Source organism: Anoplolepis gracilipes, chromosome 6 (genome assembly GCF_047496725.1).
Source record: "Anoplolepis gracilipes chromosome 6, ASM4749672v1, whole genome shotgun sequence".
NCBI lineage: Eukaryota > Metazoa > Arthropoda > Insecta > Hymenoptera > Formicidae > Anoplolepis > Anoplolepis gracilipes.
In genome coordinates, this window is record NC_132975.1 from 1327423 (window position 1) to 1345000 (window position 17578).

General features: G+C 32.6%; 2 protein-coding genes across 2 annotated transcripts in view; one reads left to right on the forward strand and one right to left on the reverse strand.

Annotated features, from left to right (window-relative positions):
- Positions 1-15815, reverse strand: part of Cdk9 (Cyclin-dependent kinase 9) — a 33352-nt gene extending 17537 nt beyond the window's left edge. The window contains exons 1-2 of the mRNA XM_072893778.1: positions 15561-15815; positions 7266-7350 (exon numbers count right to left, since the gene is read on the reverse strand). Coding sequence (XP_072749879.1) covers positions 7266-7350; positions 15561-15667 — 192 coding nt within the window. The 5' untranslated portion in view covers positions 15668-15815. The remainder of the gene's footprint in view (positions 1-7265; positions 7351-15560) is intronic.
- A 263-nt stretch (positions 15816-16078) lies between these two features.
- LOC140666517 (sesquipedalian-1) lies at positions 16079-17479 on the forward strand. Its single transcript, XM_072893780.1, has 3 exons — positions 16079-16300; positions 16389-16767; positions 16848-17479. Exons 2-3 carry the CDS (start codon positions 16474-16476, stop codon positions 17199-17201), a joined length of 648 nt encoding a protein of 215 aa, XP_072749881.1. The 5' UTR covers positions 16079-16300; positions 16389-16473; the 3' UTR covers positions 17202-17479.
- The last annotated feature ends 99 nt before the right edge of the window (positions 17480-17578 follow it).

A 17578-nucleotide genomic window follows, 5' to 3' on the forward strand; every position in this document is an offset into this window, starting at 1 on the left:
GATGGTATATCACTTTTTAAATGTTTCGCATGAGACAGTCAAAAAAGGACTGACAATTAACGCTCTAGATTAATATGTACAACATATTGAGTTTGAAAGTCAAATTTTTGACAATGTGTCTATAATATCTGTATACATCGAGTGTAAACATTCATTTCAAATCGTTCATTTTGAAATTTATTAAACGATTACATGCTCACTAACGACAGAGCTTGGCTCTTATTTGCCTTTTTTTATCTTAGTTGCAAAGCAATTTAGAGGGACCGAGAATAATTGCATACAAAAATAAAGGTAAATATCTAGAAAAGGTCATACCTCGCCGATGATGTTGACCTTGATATGTGTTATAGAGAGGAAAGTACTGATCAACTTTTCCTAATAATTTAAATGGCGGTCTCTTATACTTTCTGAGATATTTAATGGTAAATGTTTACTTATAGAGAACCAACCCCGATTCCAATGACCTTGACATATGTTGTAGAGGGTACACTTCTAAGTAACGCATGCTTTGAATTTTGCGGCGGTTTCGTTCGGTTTCCGAGATATGCGACTTTGAAATATTATAATTTTCTCACATACATGTGCAATAGTACTAATAATTTTTATTTTTATTCGCATGGAATAATATAAATATGAGCGAGGGAATATTTTCGTAACATACATACACACACACACGGGGGGGAGTGCAAGGGGGGCCTTTGGCCCCCCTCCCTCCTGCGCCCACTCCGTCCACCTCGCTTCGCGTGGGAAGTTGCAAACCCATGTGAACTTTGCTTTGTCTTGCAACGTACATGCGAAGCGAGGTGGACGGGGTGGGTGTGGGAGGGGAAGAGCCGAAGCCCCCCCTTGCACGCCCCTCCCCCCCCCGTGTGTGTGTGTGTATGCGCGTGTGTGTGCGTGTGTGTATATAGACTGTATCCTTTCGTATTGTTCACTGAGAGTATGGTAATAAAGAGGAATATTTTAATCATTATTTAGCAGAGTTTAAATTTAAAAAGAGATTTGATTTTGAAAAACGGTTAGATGCTTTTTTCGAAGTAATGGCTATTAAGTATCCTCAAAGTGAAAATGTAAATGAATAAATGAAATAAATTAAATAAAATTATACAATATGAGATATTATATAACTACTCCTACGAACGATAATAATATCCTATTTGTCAAACTTTCCTTGTTAATAACTTTTTAAGAAATAACGAGCGACGGCTAAAACCTTTTGAACATTACTCAGGACAGTGAACTTGACAATATATGTCAAGGTCAAGGTCATTGGAGCTGCCTCCCCTATAGTAAATAATTACCACGCAGAATTTTAGCGACCATGGATCGATGTAGCCATTGATTATTTAGACCCTTTGTCAAGTGGAGATTATATATTTGTAATAATAGACTACTTGAGCAGATATAAAGAAATTAAAACATTAAAAACTATTACAGCTGTCGAAACAATAAAAATGTTAAAAGAAATGTTCTCTAGGTACGGCTATCCTATTACAATAACAGCAGATAATGGAAGACAATTTACAAGCAAAGAATTTAATAATTTCTGCAAACAGTGTTGAATCCTTCTCTACAATACCATACCATATTAACCACAGCAAAATGAAGAAGTGGAACGTCAAAATAGGGACATCCTGAAAAGGCCTAAAATTAGTCAAATAGAAAAAAAATTGGAAACAAGAGCTCTATACTTCCTCATGTTGTGTAATAGCACTCTGTCACAAGTAAATCACCCTCCGAATTATTTTTCAGAGGGAAATTTAGAGATAAAATTCTATCAATTGTTGACATTGAAAACCAAGATAAAGATTCAGAAATAAGAGATAGAGACAAAATACAAAAAGAGAAAGGGAAACGCTATAGCAATCTAAAAAGGAAGACTACAGAAAGTATAATTTTAGAAGGAGATAAAGTTTACATGGAGAACATGGATAAAAGGAAATAAGCTTACTCCAAATTTTAATCCTACATCCCACACATTGGAAAGAATGGAAGTAAATGCAAAATTAAGAACGATGAGACAGGACAAGAATATAGGAGAAACATTGTACATCTCAAGAAAATTGAAGGAAAATGATATGCAATGACAATGAGGAAGAAAATAAAATATTGGAAAATCCGTAACAGAAGAAGAAGACAGAATGAAGGAGTAAAGTGTTTCTTTAAATGCATGCAAATTTATTTCATTGTTTATTTATTCATAATTTATTCATATATATATGTATACAAAAGAAAACTGTCAAAGTATTAATATTGTTCATTTGTATTTTAAAATAAGGAAGGCTGTAGTGATGTATAATAGCGGAGCGAGAGAGCGCTGTGGGAGAGAGACAGAAAATATATACGAGCGAGAAGCGAGAGACAGCAAGCGAGGTGTCTAAGTAATTTTTCATCCTAAATCCAAAAGTAACCAGAGAATATTACAGTATGAATCATTTTTTTCTTAAATGTCTTGTTTTCGAAATATTTATTAGATTATATTGTTATTGTCCGTCCCTGTATTCCTGTGCGTTTCCGCTCGAAGCGATCTAAGGAGATCATCTTCCGAACGATGCGAAAGATTTGTGACAGCTGTCAAGCTATGCGGCCGCGTTTTGACGGTTCCGCAATATATTGTGTTATTAATGCGTAATTTTGTACATTTATGTGTTTTATTAAAATTCTTGTTATTTCTAAGAGTGTCTCGATATTCTGCGAGTGCATCGATTCCGTCGCGCGCGAGTTACGATAACTCGATCTGCGGACGTAACAATATTATTTATTAAATTATATTATCGATCCCATACTTTTTTCTCACCCTGTATATATTCTACATCAAATAAACGAGAGTCAAAAAACTGAACTTTATAACATAATATATTAAGATATAATCTTGATATATTAATTATTATTAATAATGTTAAGGAGAAAGATAATATGAGCCAGCCCAGACTGTAAGGGTACACAAAAACTCAAGTTTTTTATTTCGAATATATAAGGCTCCTAATATTTACAAACAAGTAACTATCAATTTGGCGAATAAGAGCCATACGCGGATGTTAATGCGTAAAATTGCTTTAGAAATTAATTCTTTCCGCGAAAATTGAAACGTGCATAGGACACATATTTTACTTGGTGTATTTTATCAAGAAATAGATTCATATTTTTGAGAATTCTATAACCCCTTTTTACCCCCTAAAGAGAGGCGAGAAAAAATATCGGGATGAAGTCGCTGAATCAGGAATCAAACCCGAGTCTTTCGCTTGCGACTGCTCTTACCACTGACAATGAGCTAGTCAGCCCTACACCGATATCTCTCTCGTCTATTTGTTTATAAATCTATTTATCGATGACAGAAAACGCGATTTCTCAGCCCGTGTAAATTTAATATTTCGAATATATAAGACTCCTAATATTTACTTGTAAAATATATGCCCTGTGCACGTTTCAATTTTCGCGGAAAGAGTTAATTTCTAAAGAAATTTTACGCATTAACATCCGCGTATGGCTCTTATTTACTAAATTGATAGTTACTTGTTTCAAGTTTTTTAATAAAAAAAAAACACATTTATTTGAATGTTTCGGTCCATCTGTGATCCATCTTCAGCAATACAACGTATGAATATACAGGGTGTCCTGGTAAAGGTAGGCAATTTCTCATAAGCATGTAAAAATAACCTCATAAGTTCCTATAAAATTTTTTTCTATAACGCATCTTTATCGAGATATTTGTCTCTAAAATAAAAATTCGAGAATCATTTTTTCTTCAATAATTTTTGAATATTTACATTAATGAACTCAGCCCCAATGACCTTGGCCTTGACATATGTTGTCAAGGTCACTGTTCTGAGTATCCTGTAAAAAGTCATAATCGTCGCTCATTGTTTATTAAAAAGTTATAAACAAAAAAAAGTTTCAATTATTATCTTTCGTACATTATATGTACTGAAAACCCATATGGAAAAATTATAAATAAAGTTTCTCAATATATTTTTCGGGCATAGATGTATTGAGATTTTACATTAAAACTTCCATGCAGTAGTCATCCTTGGTAGTTTCTACACTCTCAAGTTTTGTTATATTTATTTATGTGGAAAGGCAGAGAGGGTCCCGTTAGCACACATCCCGATAACACACAACCATACATATTGACCGATGCCTAGGGTAACCAGCACGGTTAACCAATCAGAAGGTTCTAATGTTCATTGGCCAATTAGCATTGTGCGCTATCGGATCCCGTCCGAAAGGCATGGGGGACGGGGCTTCGCTGGGGTGACGCTGCACATCTTTTCTAACATGTACATTCTAGTATTTATAAAAATGCCCAAGGCTGACAGTAAACCAAGATGCGTGGAAGTTTCAGTGTAAAATCTCAATTCAATCCATACCCGAAAAATATATTGAGAAACTTTTTTGTTTATAATTTTTAATGTACAGCCACAAATAATCATTTTCCCGTATTCTGTTGGATTATTATACAGTTTCACATGTGTTTTTGACAGACGCTAAAAAAATGTAAATAGAAAGATACAAAATGCTACATTATGCATACACATCTATTGTTGAAAATATCTCTAGAATTTAAGAAATTTCGCGCTTTGAGATATTCGCTCTTTATTTTTATTATTTAGAGGTTCGAGTTTATTACCAGCAACTTGTAAGCAGCATCCGACCTCATATTCACTTGTGCGTCCGGCACAGTTGAGCGAGGATTGTGTACGCTTTGTTACATTATCTATTGCTTTTGAGATCTGTGATGAATTTCTTTTTAGTTCTTATTGATTTTATTTCAATTTTGTCATTATACTGAAAATTATATTGCATTTCAGCACGCATTCGGTATTTTTATTTATAAAGTTTGAAGCTGGTAAGAAACTTATTACATTTTGCGTGTCTTTCTACTTTTAAGTGTTTTAGTGTGTTGTATGATTTTATATTCTTACATTGTATTGCTGACAATGGTCCAAAGGTGGACCGAAACGTTCAAATAAATGTATTTTTTAATTTAAAAAACTCAAGTTTTTATTTATGCCCTTACACCTTATGCTGGCTCATATTGCCTTTCTCCTTTACGTTATTAGTTTTATTTAAGAGTCTTCTAAATAATTATTTTTTAATAATTATTTTAATAAAAGAAACAAAAAAATAAACAAACAGGCTAGTAATTTTCCACATGAAATAAAAACTCATTTAAGGTCAATTCACACATCTCCGTTCCGTGTCCGTGCCGTATCCGTACAATGTACGTCCGTGCACTAATGAAAATATCGTCCTTATATATTTTTATGGGACTGTTCATACTCTCCCGTATCCGTATCCGTATCCGTGACTGTCCGTCCGTATCAGTATCAGTGCGCAGAAAAAATCTCTACCGATATTTTCACGTAACGGACGGTACGGTACGGCGTCGGCACTGAATGTCTGAACGGCTTCAGGCATAAATATAGCGAATTCGGTTAAATTGCCACTAGTGCATATAAAGATTATCGCACACAACATTTAAAATAGTAATTAAAATACGAATTATTATAAGATGAGTTATTATAATACGACTGATTATTATTATTCATATTGAACAACAACAACAATAACTCTTAATATAAATAATTTTATTTTTTTAATTATTTATGTCATTGTAAATTTGTGTGCAATAATCTTTACATGCTAGTGCGCACTCATAGATTTCATCGCTTTTTTCTTTTTTGTAAATTTACTTCTTCCTCGTCTAAAATTGTTGCAATAACTGCGAGTTCTTCGTCAGAGAAATTCATGCTTTCTCTTCGTTGTCTCAAGACGCACTGAATGAAAATCACAGAAATATATGAATATGCGTACTGAACAGCACGGATACGATACGGATATGTATAAAGGTCAATTCACACATCTCCGTTCTGTATCCGTACCGTATCCATACTGTACTAGCAAAATCGGATTTGATTGTTTATATTGTACATATCCAGATCGCATCCGTGAATTTTTTGAAATAGCACGTCAGTTTTGAGACGTACGTGATCATAGCAAATCTGTCAGAAGATAAATTGTATTAATTTTGGATAAAGGAGAGCTTTAAAAAACAAAAACAGAAAAAAAACGAAATTTATAGGGTCGCAAAGCATGTATACGGAACGTAAAAATGGAGAGTAAATTTTTCACTTTATATAAAAAATCTTGGTGATTAACAAATTTTATAATACTAGTTATTGAATTGTATATTACATATTATCATAATGTTTGAATGTAATTAAATATTAGATTTATTAACAGTTTATTTGGTTAAAATTATTTTATTAAATTATTTGCTATCTCATATAACAAAATATTCCACAAGATATAATAAAATTATATAATAAAATGTAATTATATAACAAAATATAATAAAAATATTTCTACAAGAAAATGTTATTTCTACACGGATGCTGTATGGATGCCTATTTACATTTATCCGTACATGTCCGTATTAATACGTTCAATGCCGTCCGTTCTGTGAAAATTTGATCGCCAACAATATTGATGTGTCGTACGGATACGGAATAGTGTAAATACTTACATTTAAGGCCCATTTAAGATCCATTTATGCATATCTGTTCCGTATCCGTGCCGTATCCATACCGTACCGGCAAAATCGGATTTGATCGTTTACACATATCCTAATCACATCCGTGGAATTGTTGAAACAATTTCAATCTTTAGACGTATGTAATTATGGCAAATCTGTCAGATGATTTTTGCAAAATATAAGTGTTCGTGATGGAAATAGTACGCGAGTAGCATTTACAGTAAGAGAAACTTTTACAAAATTTTTTAACTCTTCAACTAGACCTGTTATATGGCAAAATGAAATAATTTAATTTATGTCTACTGTCTTTCTTAATAATCATAGAGAATTGTACTTTTTCTTGAAATAAAATGTTTATAATGAACTTAAATATTTATTTATAAAATATTATTTATTTATTATAGTATCGCTGAAATTGAACGCTACACGGATACTGAAGGGACGTGTATTTATATTTGTCCGTATTGCTCTGTTCAGTGCCGCCCGTTCCGTGAAAATTTGTTCGCCAACGATATCGGCGATGTCGGTACGGACACTGACGGTACGGAATAGTGTAAATATTTACATTTAATCATATAGATTAATCAAATCTAGCATCCGTGCACTGATGTGCACGATACGGATATAGAACCGATACGGAACGGATATGTATAAATAAGCCTTTAGTTTTGTCTTCTGTTAATAAAAAGTTATTTGTTATTAAATCATTATATAACATATATATACTTACTCCTTCTTTTTCATTGTCCATTAGTACTTTCTTCATTGCAACAAATTTTTTATTCGTTTTCTTGTCTCTGGCCTTAAACACTTCTCTGCAAAACAATCAAAGATAAAAGATACAGTTATATATAAAAAGAGTTAAATACATTTCTAAATTTATAATACAGTACAAGTACAGTAACAAAAGTTTTTGAATCAAGTAATTTTTAGTACATATTCATTATATGATAATCGCTTAAAAGACATACATACATATATAATACTCATATATATAATGTATTTGTACTTCAATCATATAAGCTTTACAAACTAGAGCAACTCTTCCAGCAGCGTTTTGTTACGTGATGTTACTGCTCCAGTTATCCATAAATAAATAATCATAAAATATTTTTTGAGGTTAAGTATATATTCATACAGTACAGATCATTGCAATTACATTGCAGGAACGTATCAGTTTGTAAATTGCAATAACATATTACGAAGACATTGCAGAGATGTAAATCCACAAAATGCAGCACAGTTGTTGCAACATAAATATTTTAGAAAAATATCAACATCAAAATTCTATAATTATTTTTAGGGTAAAACATATAAAATACAAAAAATTTGAATTTAAAATAAATGCAATAATATTTATTTAAGTATACAACTTTTTTGTATTTTATGTATCCATATGCTTCTGATATTTATTTAGCAGAAACAAAAATATTCTTATATGTAACATTATTCGACAATTGCAGTAACAATACATTATTGAAAATTCATAACATTGCAATATTGCTATAATATTACGTTGCAATCCTCCTAAACTCGAACAATTTAACGTTGTTACACAACAATGGTGCAGCAACATTTTGCAGTGAATTTGCAATATTTCAATATTGCGGTGAAAGATTGCTACAATGTGTATACAATCTTTCTGTGCTGTATAGGTATAGTACAAAAAATAGTGATATCTCTAAAAAATTACCTTTTTAAAAAAAAGGTAAGAAAAGAGCTAAGTCCCGCGTAAAAAACTGGATAATTAATTGCGGCGAAATTATTCATCCCATCGAAAAATAGTATTAGACATTCTTTCTTAGATTTTCATTCTCTATCAAATGGCACTGAACGTATGCGACATTTTTTTAACACCCTGTATAATACTTTGGGACACTAGTAAAGGAAAGTGTGGTGTTTGATGGAAATTAACTGATTATATATAAAAAATTTGAAAATACAAATTTTATTAAAATTATAATTTTGTGCATCTATAGCTTGCAATATAAAGATAATATAATGATGTAACCTGTTACTCTTATATAAAGAATACTAGTATAAATTTAAATAAAATTCCAAAAAAAGTGCAAATTTATAGATCTGTGGAGTCTAATTATAAGGAACGATTAGATCAAAACCAATAAAAAGATGAAAATTTACAAAATTTAGAGTTCCAATTTTGAATATAATATATTACAAATTTATGTAATATAAAATATAACATGTATAATATACAATAAACAATATAACATATTTTTAACTTTTAATGTAAAAGAGAAGCACGAATTATAAATAATAAAGGTACTTATTCAGTTCAGCTACACCACCTCAAATATGAGTGAAATTTACTTATTCGACGCGTTTTTGCACGAAATGAAAGAATCTGGCAAAAAAGTGTCGCTCTGTCCTGCAAAGTGAGATATTAATAGTTAAAGTTGACGACTTGACAGATTATGAAATATGTCATACCGACGAAATGTAGCAAAGAAAATATAAAATTAGAAGAATTTTGAGAGGGTTTGAGGGAGGCGTAGCTCCTCCGCTGGGGGTCGGGGACAAAGCCCTCCAGGTGTACGCGGGCCGCAGGCGGGGAGGGGGGTGCAAGGAGAGGGACAGAGCCCCTGCCCTCACCTATCATGGAACTAGTGTTTATTGTTAAAAGTAAAAGCTTATTAGAAAACTTATTAGAAGTAAAAAATAACTTCTAGGGGAGGGCGCTGCAAAATTCGTTGAGTGAAGACGTATGTCTGAACGGCTGCGATATTTTGGTTGTTTTTCTGAGTAAAAAGTACAATTTTCGGATCGGCTTGAAGTCGGGTGAATTAGTCGTTGTCCTCGTGGTCGAAATTAATACGATTGAACAGGAGATTTTGAGAGGGAAAAATAAGCCGCTGTGGTTACAGGCCGAGAGGCGGCGGGAAGGAGGGTGTATGAGGTTGAGCAAGATGGTGGAATAGATGAGAAGGAAAAAGCGAGGGAACAAGATGATACTGGTAGGTTAGAATGGAATAAATGTGTTGATGCGATAGTGCGAGATAGACAGATATATCGTTATAAGGAAACGGATTCTTTAAAATGTTTGCAAAAACAAGCAATGGGTAAGCCAAAGAAAAAGATGCTATCTGAAGGCGGTAAGAATAAAAAGGTTGAAACTGCGAGCTGTGATAAAGAAAACAATTTTAACATAAATAAGGTTAGCTTAGATGTAGATAATGAGAAGCAGGTATTTTCGATAATGGAGGAAAGGAGGCTGGGGAGAGTGAAGCCGTTCAGATAAACGAAATGGATATTGAGAAGGTGATAGGAACAAGTAGGGGTATGCTTCTTGTGTTTGATATTAATGCTAGTCAGGATAAATAGTAAGGGTAAGGAAAATAGAGAGAGTGGAGAAAAAGAGATTAGAGAGAATAGAGATAGAATGATTCTTGTGAATGGGATCATGCAATATGATGATAAGATTAAAGAGAGGAATAATGACGAAAATAAAAATAAAGCTTTTAGATTTAAAGGGGATCATAAAGGAAGTTTTATATTAATGGCAAAGAAAAGATTGTTAAGGGTAAAATAGGCAATGCAGTTAGGATAGCAACTAAAACTATGGCTATTAGCAATAAGATTAAGATTAAACACTTAAGATATAATAGGAGTGATAAACATTAAAGATGCTTTAATTGCCAATAAGTTTCTTGATTTGAAGGAAAGTGACATAGAATATTATGTCCCGGGAAGAGTTAAAAGGACAAGAGGAGTTTTAATTGACTGGGACAATGAATTACTGCTACATGAACTATATGAGGCCATGACTGAGGTGAAAAGGAAAGGAATTATACAAATAGAAAGACTGAAGAAGAAGATATATAACAAAGAAAGGCAAGAGAGGGTAATGATCGATACCAATAATCGAATTGTGGAGAAGCACATAAATCAATGGATAGGAGATGCAATGTGCATCAACATAATATGGAACTGAAAAAAGTTATGGCGGAAAATAATATATCACTAAGGAAGGCGGAAGAGTTAATTAAGATAGATAAACCAAAAAAGCTGCCAAATATCATAAGCATAAGGGCATGGCCGGAAATAAAGACTAGAAATAATTTAACCTTCGAGGATACAAGAAAAAGAATAATAGATACAACAAGAATACAAAGGGGGAGTGGAAAAGTAAAGTATTTAGATGTATTACATAGACAAGAACAAAGTGTAGGGGAAAATACAAACAGTGAAAGTGACGAGAGATATAGCAAGGAAGAAAAGGAAATAAAATTTAGGAAAGAATCAAAGAAGAGAAAAGATAGAGAACAGAGAGAGAAGAGAATGCAGGAATATAACAAATATAGGAGAAGCGTAAATGTGCGGGAAGACGAAATTTTAAAAGGAAAAAGAGGCATCGTTATAGAATATAAAAAAAAATATAGAAAGGGAGATAACTGGAGAACTAAAGGAGGAAAGAGAATCAAAATGAAGCTATAAAAAGAATAGAGAAAATAGAAGAAATGATAAAAGAAATTGAGAACTCATGAATAGAATGCTAACAGATAGAAGTGAAAAAGAAGGAAGGGAAGATCAAAGAAAAAAGAAAAGGTACAGAGAAGAAGAAAAAAGTAAAAGGATAAATCACGCATTATAAACATGAAACGCGTTACAGGTTTGAAGATTATGATTTGGAATGCAAAAGAATGGAGTAACAAGAAAGAAGAATTACAGAGGTATATTCAGGACTTCGACGTTAATGTAATAACAGAAATTAAATCCAAAATGAATGATAATTTCAGAGTTACTGGATATAGAAGTATTACAAAAAATAGAATAAGTATTAATGAAAGAGGAATAAAAGGAGTAGCTATTTATATTTGCTAAAAATAATCTTAGGGTAGAAAAAATAAAAAACAGACGTAACAGAAGATGAAATGGATTGTGTAGCAATAAGGATAAAAAATATAGAAGAATGCGAAGAAGTAGCAATGGTAGGGATATATAGAAAACCAGGTCCTATGACAAAAAAGACGTGGAGGAATCTTCTAAGAAGAAAAAAATATAATTATAGCAGAAGACTTTAATGCGCACAATGTGGTGTGGAACTGCGAAGATACAGATAAAAATGGAGAAGTTCTATAGGAAGAGATGGAAGAAAAGGATATGATAATTTTGAATGATTGTACGAAGTCGAGAATAGGAGAGGGCGGAGTACAAAATTCCAATATTGACATGTTCAGTTCAAGAGATATATTTCAATTCATTGAACGTTCGCAACTAGAAGATTCATGCGGATCGGATCACTTTCCCATCGTAGCTGAATTAAAGATTAATAGATGTGTATATAAAAAAAAGACTAATCGACTGTTTAGGAAAAAACTGATTGGGGAAAGGTATGAAAAAATAATAAAAAAAATGGAGAACAGGATAGATTCAGAAGAATTTCAGGAAGCAACTATGGAAAAAGATATGATATGATTGTTAGAAGCATGATTGATGCCGTTGAGCTAGCCACACATGGTGAGAGAGGAATCAAGGAAAAAAAACAAAATAACAGAGAAGATATGGTGAATAAAAAGAGCGAAAGAAAACAGACAGAGAGATTTAATAATGAGAAGAATCCGGTTGAGTGGTAGGATGAAGAATGCGAAAAGGCAATAAAAGAAAGAAAAGAGACACTAAAAAAGTACTATAAAGATATGATTATGGAGAATTTTAAAAAATATAAGAGGCTTAGAGCTGTAGCGAGGAAAGTTATAGCTATTAGGAGGAAAAAAAGAGAGAATTTCAAAGAATTTGCTGGTGGTCTTAATAAGAACTCAAATTTAAGTTATGTGTGGAAGAAAATGAAAGTAATTAAGAATAGTTTTAACGTGGTAGATTGGAGAAAATCGCAAGAAGATAGAGAAAAAGTAATTAGAAAAGAGATTGATAAAATTGCACCTCTATGGGTAAAAATAGAAGAATTGGATAACAACATGTATAGATCAGAGGAAAGTAGTTTTAATAAAGACTATTTAATGTCGGAATTAGAAAATGCATTGAGGAAAGCCAAAACGAAGTCATCACCAGGATTGAACTGTATTGAGTACAAGATGTTGCAGAAGTGTAGGACGAAGATGAAGACTGAACTGTTGAAAATATTCAATGAATGTTTTAGAAGAGAATGTATGTTGAAGGAATGGAAAAAAAATCAAGTGATATTTATAGATAAGCCGAACAAAGAAAAAGTAAGACCAATCATAATGTCTAGCTGTGTAGATAAGATATTAGAGAGAATGATTAACGATAGGCTCATATGGTGGCTGGAACACAATGAATTATTATTAGATAAGTCACAGAATGGATTTAGAAAAGGTAGATCATGTAATGATAATATTTCGAGATTATCGATAGAGGTAGAGAAAGGTTTTATGGAAGGTAACTGGACGCTGACAGTGTTTTTAGATATATCCTCGGCGTACGATAACGTGATTAGGAAGGTATTAATAGAAAAATTGGATAAAATAGAATGTCCAACGAAAATGGTAAGATATATATAGACACGTGGATGAAAGACAGATTAACGAAATTAATTATTAATGAAAAGGAAGAAGAGGAAAGAGTGATAAATAGAGGGCTACCCCAAGGGGGAGTCCTGAGTCCATTACTATATGCAGTGTATACAAGAAATCTAGGGAAGGATTTAGAAGGAGTCAATATGTTACAAAATGCGGACGATGTTGCTGTATATATATCAGGGAAAAATATTGGAGTAATGGAGGAAAAACTTGAAAGGTCATTAAAAATGTTAGATAGACTGTTGTTAAGCATTGGATTAGAAATTGAACCGTCCAAAACAAAATTGATAAGATTTAATGGGAAAGGAGAAATTAATAGAAATAGAGGAATAGAGTTGAAAGGAGAAATGATTAGGTATAAAAGAAAAGCTAGCTTTTTAGAAGTTGTATATGATGTTCAGACTACTTATAGAAAACAAATAGAAATAGTAAAAGAAAAAGGAAAGAAAAGGTGCAATATTTTAAGATAGCTAAATAGAGTCTCGTGGGGTATGGAGGTTAATACAGCGTTACTTGTATATATAGCCTTTATAAAGTCTGTGATAGATTATGGCCTATTTGTGATATTTCCAAAAGACTTAAAGAATAGGAACAAGGTGGAGAAGATGCGATATAACGGAATTAGAATAGCGTTAGGATATAGAAATAGTACACCCACTAATGTAATGATTGCTGAAGTGAAGGTTATGCGAGTGAAAGAAAGAGCAAGTTTCCTTGTTAGGAATTTTTGGATTAAAAAGTTAATGTACGGGAGTATAGATATTGTCAAAAGTATTATGAAATATGAGGAGATAGCCAGAAGACATAGATTTGTAAACCCTAGAAGCAATAATAGTATAATGGTGAATGCCTGGACAGAAGTTTATAGGAAAAGAAAAGAAATGGCGAGATATGAGAAATTTGATATATTTAATATTGATTATTGGTGTTTAATAGATGAAATTGAGACGGATATTAAAATAGGAAAGCATAAAAAGAATCAGGAAAAAATGGAGGATAGTGAATTACTAAAAGAATTCATTGATAGATATAGTTTAGAAAGGAATGTAGAAATCTTCTATACAGATGGATCGAAATAGGAAAATAGAAATAGTGTAGGAGTAGTGATAGTGAAAGAAGAATCAGATATGGGATATAAAATGAGTATAAACAATAAGTGCTCAATATATACTGCAGAGGCGTTAGCAATAGAAAAGGTGCTAGATTAGTACTAGAAAGGCAGATGAGTAGAGATATTTTAATATTGACAGACTCAATGAGTGTAGCTAGAAAACTGAAGGATAATAGTTTTAATGTGTATGAAAATGAATGTATACTTAATATTAAAAAGAGAATTTATTGTGCGAGATGTGAATATGGAGCGAAAGTACAGGATATAGAACATATCGTATGGAAGTGTAATTTATGATGAGGAAAGAACTAAATTATACACGAAATTGGAAAGACGGGACATAAAATATCCATATGATATAAAGAAATGGCTAAAAGATTGTGATTTAGATCCGATTAAATTAGTATGGAAATACTTGAATAATATAAAGAAAATTGTATGAGAATAATGATATTTAGATAGAGAACCAGGACGACTAGTGCACCGCTTAACCGATCTAGAGTAAAAGACCTATGCCCTACGCCTTCTGTAAAGACTGCACTAGTTGAAGTACTAATTGAACAAAGTGTATAAGACTGTATTAGGCCCGATCTGCAATAAGAAACTGGTTGTAGATCGGCCTTAAGTGTACTGAAAAGTAAGTGTTCAGAGTGCCTAAATAATCATAATTGGAGTAAACTGGTTGAAGGCACATTAAATATATATATATAAATAACTTCTGAACAGTGCAAGTAACTTAGAAATAAGTAACGAAAGAAAATAAGAATAAAGGTTCTATATATCAAAACAGGACATGGTACGATGCTGCGATTCACTATATGCCTTCTATCTTGTATAAGAGTCTTGCTAATTTTTTCAGTATCTATTATTTTTGGTATAATGCAGACTCATCAATTTAGTAAGGCAAAGATTTAATATAAACTCTCTGCGCACACACACCTTGCGTAGGGGTCTTGCTAATCTTTTCAGTATCTATTATTTTTAGTATATTGTACTCATCAATTTAGTAAGGCAAAGATTTAATAAATATAAACCCTCTGCACACACTCACCTTGCATAGGGGGTCTTCGTTGGTATGACAGATTTTAGAACCTGTTAAGTCGTCAATTTTAACTATAAATATCTCACTTCGCAGAGCAGAACGACACTTTTTTCTGCCAGATTCTTTTATTTCGTGCAAAAACGCGTCGAATAAGTATAATTTCACTCATACTTCAGTGTAACTAAACTGCATAATTACTATTATTTAGATATCTTTTAAAGTCGATTATTTAAATAAAATCAATGCATATAGACATATAATTATTTTTCGACCGAATTAAAAACGTAACGCGTGACAAATTATAAAAGTCTTTTAACAATATTATTACATAACCTTAAAACAAATTTTACTTACCCAAAAGTTCCCTGACCAATTTTTGCAACTTTTTCATATTTCGAAGATTCATCGCAATATGGAAAATCAAATTCCTCAATATACTTTTCTTTTTCCTTCGTATTCATTGCTGTTGTGTTGTATAAAATAACTGTAATTATAATATAAATAAGATGAAAAAATATCGAATCCTTTATCACATGGACTAAAGGCTATCGCACACAAAATTCATAAGCTACATGTGCATAGCATAAGATCGTATGGATCAATGAGCATCGACCATTAAGTCGCCATATTGATTTACATAATATTATTATTGGTCCATACGATCTTAAAGGCCGCCGCACACAGTTTTACATAACGCATAAATGACGATAGTTAAGGCCGCACACACTTTTACATAACGCATAATGCACATACATAAAGAAACTGATTGGCTATAAACACATGCATAAGGAATTCAACCAATCGAATTCCTTATGTATATGCATTATGCGTTATGTAAAAGTGTGTGCGGCGGCCTTTACTGTCGTAACTGTAGGCGTTTTTCAGCAAGCATCACAGGCGACACAGTGTCCATTAGTAGTGAGAGGAAGAACATATCAGTGTGTCTCACTCACATTAATGGACACTGTGACAGCACTGTATCGTCACAGTTGTGGTATCATGCTAAAAAGCTCTCTGTATGTAGTTAAACCGTGATGCCACTCAAATAAAGAAGAAGAAGAACTTTAAGACTGCAGCACAGACTTACATAATGCGTAAAGAATTTGATTGGTCCATTTGCACTTACATAAGAAAATGGTCTAATTAAACCATTGCTTACACATATACATTCTATGTTTATAGTCTGTGCTGCAGCCTTTATTTTAGTGTATTGTGTATTGTACTGCTAATTTACTAAAAATTAAACGAAATTTCATTGTTAAACGTTATGAAAATCAATGAGAAAAACATGGTAGCATTTGCTACATCTGCAACACCAATAGACCGTGAAGGCTGGTTGAATAAACGCGGTGAAATGAATCGTGGATATCAAAGACGATGGTTTGTTCTCAAAGGAAACATATTGTTCTATTTTGATCGACGTGGTGACAAAGAACCAATGGGTATGATTGTACTTGAAGGTTGTACAATTGAATTAGCAGAAGATGAAGAACAATTTGGCTTCAAAATAGTCTTTCATGGTCTAAACAATAGAAGCTATGTTCTAGCAGCAGAATCTCAGGTGAATATATGTTGACAATACATTATGTTTGTGCTTATTTTTTTAATGTTTCATCTTTAATAAGACTAATAACATTCTAGGAATCTATGGAGCAATGGATGAAGGCATTAGCTTGCGCTAGTTATGACTATATGAAACTTATGGTGACAGAACTACAACGTCAGTTAGATGCTGTAGAAGAAGAAACAGCATGTGTACCAACGCAACAATCCCCTAAAGCTCCGCCAAGGCAACGGCATAATCCATTTAATAAATCAGATTGTCATCATCGTTCCCAGAGTGTTAGGTCGGCGCCTGGTAGGACAGAGAATATACCTAGGACTAAAATAACTTTTCGTGAACTTCATACAGTATATGGCAGACGAATTCTGGCAGATTTGAATGCATGGAGACATGCGAGGAAAAATACAGAAGCACCTCTAATAACTTTATAACTTGCATATATTTTATAAATATCTATTTGAACAAATGTATAAACTCTCTCTCTTGTGAACAACAAATCATGAGAACTATTAGCTCAAAGAGTCATATTGCACATCAATAGACAAAAGTCTTTTTTAGTACACACACATGAGTGACACAACATACATAAATGTAAAGAGAGAAAGAGAGGAGAGAATAAATCTTTCTTTAAATTATATAGCTAATCTCTCTGAAATGATTGGTTAAAAAAAATATATATAGTTTGAAATAAAAGCCACTTATTCTGCAATCTGAGTGATCTGGATCTAAAGCTTCCTCATCTTAATTAGCAGAATCCCAATCCGATCTGTATCCACAATAGTGTAACACAAGCTATACATACCTTAAA